This window comes from Cydia strobilella, chromosome Z (assembly GCF_947568885.1).
Source record: "Cydia strobilella chromosome Z, ilCydStro3.1, whole genome shotgun sequence".
NCBI classification, from domain to species: domain Eukaryota; kingdom Metazoa; phylum Arthropoda; class Insecta; order Lepidoptera; family Tortricidae; genus Cydia; species Cydia strobilella.
Genome location: NC_086068.1, coordinates 12,121,147 through 12,131,325, shown reverse-complemented (window position 1 = coordinate 12,131,325; position 10,179 = coordinate 12,121,147). Strand labels below are relative to the sequence as shown.

The following is a 10,179-nucleotide window of genomic DNA, read 5'->3' as shown; positions in this document are numbered from 1 at the left end:
GACGGCAGATATATCTCGTGGAGACACGAGAGTCATACAATATAATAATACCTACCTTTTAAATATCTCTGTTCCCAGATTGCCAAAACGTGTTATTTGTTTTGCAATAGCTTCTTTATTTCTAAACTATCTGTTACTTTACATTTTGATCAAGATTCTATTAAAATATATCCATCATCTTTCCAATATTTTATAGGTACAACACGTAGCTATTACAATAATAAGCTCTCCATTAATTTTTGTAATTAATTGCGCCTGTATTAATTTGAAAGCATTTATTTAATAAATTTAAATATACGTACTCTAATATGCCCTCAATGAAAGTGAGTGCAGAGTTATGCATATGTAATAGTTATGCATATGCGCCGATACTGGGTATAAATACATAGGTAACACTGAAAGTTCTTAGAACAGTAGCTGAATTTCTGAGCTGAGTTCATATTAGAAACAGATTTTTTTAAATGATTTTTAATTTTTGGAGGTTGGAATATTTCATTCGGTTGTGATTTGTTTTTCATGATCGCTGGAAATGTTCTGTCATAATTTTATACAGATGTAGTGCATAACTGTTTTCCATCCTATTTTCTAGGAAACGTTCATATTTGTCATGCTACTTCTGTCAACGTCAGTATCTACTTTTTGTACTGAGATTGACTGAAATAGCAAGACACGTTCATACGTTTCCGTGAAAATATGATGGGAAATAATTATGCACTACATCTGTACGGCTTCAATGGTCAACATCAAAGTAACGATAGGTTTCAATTAACTGTTTGTAATTGGTATTATATCTACACAGCGACGTCCCGACCCGAGTTAATATAGTTGTGCGGTTTATAAAAAAAACTGACAAAACAGTGTATATCAGCAGATTTCGACATCTCCACATATCCATTTGACAGCTGGAATAATATCTTACATGACTATTTATGCATTAATTATTTAAATAATCGTTTGGTATCCCACAATTTTCATACATAGATAAAGAGCTTCGGGATAATACGCCGTGTGCGGTTCAAGGAGATTGATTCCATTCATAAAAAAACATGACTGCTTATAATTACTACTGTTATCTCTACTCTAAAATATTTCAGTGTTGCCCTCGTAAAGTAAATAGCTGAAGTATTATTTATGGTGTAAATATAGTAACATTGGCACGAAGAGGTTTACACATTCCAGTGTCATAATATAGTCATAAGTCACGTGCGGGATCACAATCATTGTCACAGAGCACGTGCTGTTCATAAATAACGTGGGATGAGTGTGTCGAGACGGGCGTGAAGTGGGGACCGCGAAGCGTCGAGGCGGCGCAGGCGGCGCGGCGACACGCGACGGCGCCGCTATCATTGCGTTCGCTTTAACGCTACGAGGCTATATCTTTAACGAAACTCTCTTTACGTACGCCCGGAAAACAGCTGGTACTGTAAGCAACCACAACATAAAGTGATTAAAATCCAAAGCGCGTGCGAAACTGGAGTAGTGCCGGGCTCGCGGCCGCGATCCGCGGCGCGCGCCTCCGCCTGGCTTAGGCCGCGCGGCCCCCGTCCCTCCGCTACGCTAACTATACTAACACTTATACTACCCCTAACACATGCCAAATCACACATTGATTACAAACGCATTTTCTGCCGTAACAAAACTGCTGATACATTCGTTAATAACTGTAGTTTTGTTACCTTTATTCTATTCTAAAACAATGTACTGTTGTGTGTAATGTTTTCGGTAGGTAATTAGGGGTAGTCTCTAATTGAGGTTTGTACAAGTACGGGATGATGGTTACAAAGCTGCTACGCTATCTAGAGCAGGAACATAAATTATCCAAGACAGTATAGGAATAAGTATAATAAGAAAATAATATTGAATTCTGTAGATATAATTTGTAAGTTAGGTTTATTATAAAACGGTCACAGTTTACTAGAATAAGTAGTTTTCTGGACGTAGCCTAGGTGAAAATTATCAACTGTTGACACCAATAGTAAGAAAAGTAAAAAGAGATACGAACTAGAAATCGCGTGCCAATACATCAATTAACTTTTCCATTTGTGTTAACGGTGACATATTGTCATTTTGGCCACACTCTCTATAGGTCTCATGTGTGTCAATCTACTCGGTAGGTAGGTACATACAGTAGCGGAAAATAATCTATCATATTTTTTCAGATACATTTGCATATTTATTTTGGTAATTTCTCAAAAATTAAATTTACAATAAGGGGCGTATGAAAAGGGCAATTCGATCAAACTAGGGTACATTAAAAAAATAACTAGTTTGCCCGAGTTTTCGCGGTACCCCGATGGGTATTAAATTGTAAAGTAATGATTCTATTTAATTTTTAAACCAGCGGCTAACGAGGGTGAAAAAGCGATCCAGCTAGGTTTTATTGTTAGTAAGATTTGCTTTAGAGTGTTTTCAAATAAGAAATTCAATATTTATAGCAAGCATTAATTGCTGGTGTGCGTAGTCTCCAATCCGCATTGTGCTAACGTGGCTGCCTATGTTGTCACGTGCAGTGGGACGTAAGTATCTACATATAATAAAGCGTATATTATAATTACACGGATTTTCGGATTTTCCCGCAAGAAAATAGGAATATGATAATTTTTTTGCCGCTACTGTATGTTAGTACCTACTAGTATTAATTTAAACACAACAACAACTATCGTCAGGTTACGCGACCAGAACACTTCAAGTACTCCAATTTGGTCAGTTTGTACCTATAACGAAATATTTATATTTCTACAAAATAATATTAATTTACTATAATTACTACAAAACTTATAAAGCAAACACGTGTATATTTATTAAATCACATAGATATTACGTTACCTGCTCTCAAAAAATCTGAAAATACTAACATTTACTTGAAGGAGCAAATAAATTTCAAAGGTTTGTCTGCAGGCGTAAATAGGGGCTAAAAAGCAAACAAATAAAAAAAATTGCGAAATAATTTGATGTTAAAATAATGCGGGTTAATTCAATATTAAGTAATTGCGACTGATATGTTACTATACCTACCTTACAAAAATAGGCGACTATACTACCACGGGCTACTGGGTTAAACAAAAATATTAGGGGTAAATCCAGTTCTATATTAAATTGAACAATGATTTTTTATTTTATACCCCGATAAAAGCTGTAGGATCAAAACTCATTGCATTTAGAATTGTTGTTTAAACTGATTCAGTATGTATGGTTGATTGAATGTCCAGTGGCGGTACAATTTGGAATAAGTACAATACTAAGTGGTTCCTACAATTTTATTTTCCGTGGTAGAGTTTTCTTTATAGTATATTACACCTATTTATGCATTATTCGTGTCATGCTATCTATTTATTGAGCGTTTTCGATGTGATATAGTAATTTCCACATTGGCAACAGAGTACAACCACATTTGTACAGCTTGGGTACAATGACAGCTGTCATCTCCATACAATTTATAACCTTAAGCGAGGTTTAAACTAGCAAGAACTTGCATGCAACTCTCATTACATTGCGGTATTCTATCTGATCAAACTTTTGAATGCTTGCCTTAAGTTTACCTTAGTAGTCAGCAATGTAACGTAAATTGCATGCAAGTTCTTGCTAGTCTAAACCTCGCTTTAAACGAAAATTATGCAAAATAAGTATTGAGATGACAGCTGTCACCGGACCCAAGTTATGTGCAAAATAGCTACTTTAATTATAATAACAGGATTAGGGAATCAGTCTGTTTCTATACAGCGGTGTCAAGAAGAATGAAAAAATGTTATTTTTAGTAATCGTAATACGACAATATTATCTTGTTTCCTAAGACCGCAAACGCCGGCGCGGCGTCAACGCCGGTAAGCACCTTATTTACGGGGCTAAGCGGCGAACTCATTCAAATTTAACTCTTCTGGGCGCTGGACTTTGCATACCTAACAATATACCTAATCATACCTTCACGCTAACTTTACTTTCTGATAGCCTCTCATTAAAGAGGCATAATGACTATTTACTGCTTAAACAGTGGACTTTGTTAGCTTTATCTGTGTGTGTGTATGTATCAATAGAAAATTATTAAATTATAATAGCTCCATAATTATATGCAATATTTGCTATTAATATAATTTACTCTTCGTTAATGGTAAAGTTGTGTATAATATTAAGAAATAAAGTAAAAATTCGACGTGCAATCTTAAAGAACAGTGGATGTACAACTGATATACCTACCTCAGCTTTGTTACGCTAGCATTTTAAATTCTTTGTCAGTCGAAGTAGAATTGCAAATGATCTAGCGGCAATTCTGAAGCGTTTTGTAAGTACAAACGACTAGTTGGCTAGCTACTCACTTCCCTCATTGCAAAACAATAGCTTTTCATAAGCTCAAATTAAGTCAATATCGTTTTATCTAAAGTTCATAATTTGGTGTTACTCTTTAGACGATTTGATTGCAAGATTTTCCATACAAATACAATATTTAGTTAAATATAACTTTCTCTTAATAGGCTTATACAAGTTCCAATATCATTAATTTTGTAACTTAATAGATAATTTAAGGTTAACTTCTTCCATTGGCACATTTTTTTTAATTTGGAAACGTTTGTACTCAAAGGAGTACCGAACATAAATCCTTTCTAAGGATTTACCGTAATAGTTTATTCCTTCTAATTTCAGTAGGTAATAGTCTCTAATTTTTCTATAACAATACCATATCACAGCACCATTATCATTTTGCTGTATGTATCATATCAGCGTGGTAACTTCTGTTCAAACTTTTGGTATAATTTTTATGTTTATTAAAATTTTCCAATTTACACCATTTTAAAATTATATATGATCAACAAACGAGTGATATGTCCACATTATTTTGATTAAAGCTTACAAATTCCCATTTTACTGCAGAACTACTTTTAGAAGTTAAATTAATCTAAACAGATAATTAATATTAATTTTACATCAAAAATAACATTGAACTAAAGTTATAAGTATTTTTCTAAAAAGTAATGGCAAATAAATCTAATATGGTGTAACAACATCAATATTTTGAGACTACTAAACACTGAGGGTTCGGACGGGGATCGCCGTTGCAGCGAGTTGACTGCCACGCGACGCGAGCTTCGGGCGGCGGGACCGCGTGCGCAGCCGCGGAGGCGCGCGCGCGCACGCTCGCTCGCGCCGAAGAGACGCTACAGCTCGCTAATTTGCTCCTACTATACTATGACACTTAGATGAATTCAAGAGTTGTACATATAAAAAACGATTAAATCTTGAATAGTATACTTTCTGGGTAACGTCTCTTCGGAAGTGCCGAGTTACTCATGTGTCGGTACTGACGATTTTAACGCGTCAGTGTAATATTGAGCGAGGGGCATTTCCTGACAGCGATAGCCGTATGTTGCAACGCGTTGTAGCCGGCACTGGACGCGCCCTGAAGCGCACCCCAGTGCGTGGGCAACTTGTTGTGCACGGAACTCGAGGAGCCGACGGGCAAGTGCCTTACCATGCCACTGCTGAGCTGCTGCAAGATGCCGGATCCCTGCGAGCCACTCAAGCACGCCGACGGCCGCCGCGACCGGATCGACTGCATCGATGACGTCAGCAAAAACGGCACGCTGGACGACGTATTCGGCATAGACCCGCCCTATATGAACACACAAGCTTCTTCATCATGACGCACTTACAAAATGATTTAAATTATACAATTAGCAAATCAGTTACAGACGCTATCAAAAATATCAATGTAAAGCGCTTGATACATATTACTAAATTCAGAATCCTAAATTACTTATCGCAGTTATGGCGTTATTCATACACATTTAGTCATATCAAATGAAATGAAATATCTAACAAACTACAAACCGTTGATAATATAATTTGGTTTGTAAGAGGTTGCTAAGTTTTATGAATAAATAATGGATTAAGTCACGAGATGTAACCGTGTTTAGCAAGTAAGCATCCTAAAAAGTAAGTTAGGAAGGGAGGACGATTTCTGACGGATTTTTTGTATCGTAGTAATAACGTTTAGCTCGTTTAGTCGATCTTAATTATATATTTCTTATCCGGTATCTCTTCATTTTTGAACTGTCTATCATAATATTCATAATCTTCTTTATTTATTTTTTATCTTAGGCTACTAGGGTTTTTTACAATGTGGGTATAAAAATAAGTAAAATACAAGAAGACAATACAGCAACATACAAAAACAATACAGAATCATATTATAAAAAAACCTGTCCCAGCCTGTAGGCCCGGTGGTCAGAGCTGCAGAGAGAGGAACCGCCGCACTATCCGCGCCGTGTCCAACACTACCGCCTCCTGTATGTGACCCTTGCTCCAGGGGCAAATTCTCGAACGATATTATATTATTTACTCTAATATTATTAGTATGACAACCCATACGATTTGATAGTTCGTGGACTTATAATTTTAGTCTAATATCGTTCGTGGAATGGGCCTCAGCCACCTATAGTGCCTCCTTAGGTGTTGGTCGAAACTCTTCGCTATTATTACTCACGAATAGTTTGTTGAACCATAACAAATGAAAAATGATATCTAATGAAATTTTTAATAGTAAGTAGTTTATCTACACACATAACTATCATAAACAGTGCGACCTTGACGCTGAAATTAACAGCATGATCGGGGCTGCGCTGCAGCTTTTGCAGCTTTTGCCAAGTTAGACCACAACTACCACTGAGATATCCGTTTATATGGCAGTCGTACTTCTATACTCCGCTGGAACGTGTACCGCTTATCGCCGCCATATTCGCATGCTGGATCGATTCCACCTCAGATGTCTACGCAAGATACTGAAGATCCGATGGTCTGATCGTGTTCGAAATACCGAAGTGCTGCGTAGAGCATATGACTGTGGGTTGTATCGAGGTATACCTCGTGCGACGTCAGCTTCGGTGGTGCGGTCACGTTTCGCGGATGAACGACCAGCGTGTGGCTAAGCGCATCTTTTATTCTAAGCTTGAGGAGAGCAAGCGGAAACAGGGCGGCCAATTTCTCAGATATAGTACAGGTACTTAAGCGGCACATGAAAGTGTCGTATAGAGCCTTCGCGATCGGAGCAGCAGGCAGGCATACGAACAGAATGGCGGGCTGCAATAAATGCCAAGGTAACTGAATTTGAATCGCGACGGCACTTAGAGCTGAATGCCAAGCGCGTCGAAATAAAAGCCAGACCACCTACGGCAATACATTATAATTACACTAATGGTGTGCTCACATGCCCGCAATGTTCGCGAACTTTTGGTAACAAGATCGGCTAAGTCAGCCACTTGCAAACACAAGAGACACCAACGGAGTTGATAGCAGTCGCCGTGGCCGAATCGGCCGTGGAGTTATTATTATTACCTCTATGATGCGTTCAAAAACCGGAAATAACGACCAGAATGAAGATAAACTGAACTATTGATATTTGATGAAGATAAACTATTATATTATATTATAGGAGAGGTAAGGTCAATAAAGCTGGTGTTGTGGGTACTTTTAGAAAATAACTATATAATATATAAATACTTAAATACATAGAAAACACCCATGACTCAGGAACAAATATCCGTGCTCATCACTGAATCCAGACCCACTGAACCCAGGACCATCGGCTTCACAGGCAGGGTCACTACCCTGTACCCACTAGGCCAGACAGGTCGCCAAGGTTGTTTTGTTAGAGCAGACGTAAGTTACAATCTATCCGGTGCTTCGTTCAAAAACTTCCGGTAAAAACGTCTTGGCTTTTTATTGTATTTCCTTTGCTTCTTCGTTTAAGAGTCCTTACTCCTACAAACGAGCGTATTTTGCAAAATGCTTCCTTTTTCATTCAACATTACGACGTAACTATTAGCATTTATTCAAAAGCTGTTAATGTTCTCAAATGATCATTTCCTAAACTAGCGGCTGAAATGGTTAACATTTTCATTTTTTTTTAAACCTAAAATAAATGAGTTTTCTTGGGAGTATTTTTCAAAATTTGCAGTGAGAGACAAAATACGCCAAAAACACCTTTTCCATAAAATCTCGCAAACTTTTTTCGTACTGCTTCCTCGACTCCGCTGATAATAAATTGTTCATAACGTGAACTTCACGGATATCAGGTGGCGTCTCAGAAATACCTAGATCTTAATCGACACTATTTGATGCCCGGTCTGGCCTAGTGGGTAGCCTATGAAGCCGATGGTCCTGGGTTCGAATCCCGGTAAGGGCATTTATTTGTGTGATGAGCACAGATATTTGTTCTTGAGTCATGGATGTTTTCTGTGTATTTAAGTATTTGTATATTATATATATCGTTGTCCGAGTACCCACAACACAAGCCTTCTTGAGCTTACTGTGGGGCTTAGTCAATTTCTCCCCTTACATAAACGATCTCTGTGACATGGCAATAACAAATGCTAAAGTCTTCTCATATGCTGACGATACAGCCATAGTATTCTCTGGTAAAACCTGGATGGAAGCAAAAACAAGAGCTGAAAAGGGTCTAGCTCAGATTTCTAGATGGTTGAAACTAAATCGGCTAACGCTTAACACAGACAAAACAAAATACATGTGTTTCAGCATCACGAATTCCACCCAACCCAACTTTGATGTAGATCTAAAAATTCACACTTGTGACAGAACGAATCTAAATAATTGTAGCTGCCCGATCATTGAAAAAGTATCAAAAATTAAATACCTAGGAATCACCTTGGACGAGCATCTAGATGGTACGCTCACATTGATCAACTAATTCGTGACACTTTATTTTCATGTTCTTTTAATGTATGTCTATTGTCTGTGTGTGTTTAGGAATAAAGTATTCTATTCTATTCTATTCTATTATATTCTATTCTATTATATTATATTCTATTCTATTCTATTCTATTCTAATCTGTAGGGTCCGTAAGCTGCACTGGATTTTCAGGACGCTAAGGCATATTGTACCAGGTAGAGCACTAACAATAACAACCCCGTCTAAACAACGGAATATACACATCCCTGGTGCAATCAGTCTTGGTGTACTGTATACCTGTCTGGGGTGGGGCGGCTAAAACCCGACTTATTAACCTGGAAAGAGCTCAGCGTGCACTCTTAAAAACAATGTATTTTAAAAAGATCCGTTTCCCCACAGAATCATTATACCATCTAAGCGACCTGTTATCAATAAGGAAACTATATATTTTACAAATGACTTTAAAAAAACATAAAACCCTTTCTTACAGTGCCGACTATGACTCCAGAAGGACAATACAAAACGTTGCTAATATAACTAAAACTAAAACCAAGTTTGCGCGCTCACAATACAATGTGAAGTCTTGTCACATATACAACAAAGTCAATAGGTGCCTAAACGTTTACCCAAAACAACAATTACAAAATTATTATATTTAAATCAAAAAGCTACGAGGAAATAGAAGACTTACAAAAATAAAATACAAAATACTATATGTTACTAGAGATTAACACACACACACACACACACACACACACACACACACACACACACACACACACACACACACACACACACACACACACACACACACACACACACACACACACACACACACACACACAAAATTACTGGCTCCTTTACTCCTTTTTTAATTCCTTTAATTCCTTTTTTATTACTGCTTGTCTAACAACCCAGTTATGCACTTAGTTCTATAAACAAATGTTATATATAATTTTAATTGTATACATGTTATATTACTTAAAATTAGTACTTAAAAAAATGTTTCGTGTAACAATCTGTTAATTAAGGAAGAGCGTTGTTGCCCAACACAGGCAAATTTTGCTTACCGGGCAGCACTATCCCCTACTTATAAACACCTGTATATTTTACGAAAATAAATAATTTTAATTTTTTTAATTTTAATTTTTTAATTTGTGTAAGAATGTCCTTATAACATTTATTTATTATTTAATCGCTCATTTTAGACGAATGCGGTGCGAAACGAACGAATATTTGCGAACAAAACAAACTGAACTTTCAATGGCGGCAATTGATAATATTTCTGACGCATGTCACACTACTGTAGTTTGTTTTAATTCAGATAAGAGAAAAACTAGAGTCGGCCCAGGTCAAATCAAATTGCTTTGTTTTTCAGAGATATTAGAAATTTTAACGTAATATAAAATCGATTTTGTTGTAATAATGAAGGAATTATGTATAACGTTTTCACGTATAAGAAATTTGTTGTAACAAAACAGTATTTTTATGCTGGTCCTACG

At 36.8% G+C, this 10,179-nt stretch overlaps 1 protein-coding gene across 1 annotated transcript in view; it reads right to left on the bottom strand.

The window, feature by feature from the left end:
* Window positions 1–1,124: 1,124 nt before the first annotated feature.
* The window catches only part of LOC134754191 (SCY1-like protein 2), a 129,783-nt gene continuing 120,728 nt past the window's right edge, over window positions 1,125–10,179 (bottom strand). The window contains exons 16-17 of the mRNA XM_063690328.1: window positions 5,462–5,602; window positions 1,125–1,421 (exon numbers count right to left, since the gene is read on the bottom strand). Of these exons, the coding sequence (XP_063546398.1) occupies window positions 1,395–1,421; window positions 5,462–5,602 (168 nt within the window). The 3' untranslated portion in view covers window positions 1,125–1,394. The remainder of the gene's footprint in view (window positions 1,422–5,461; window positions 5,603–10,179) is intronic.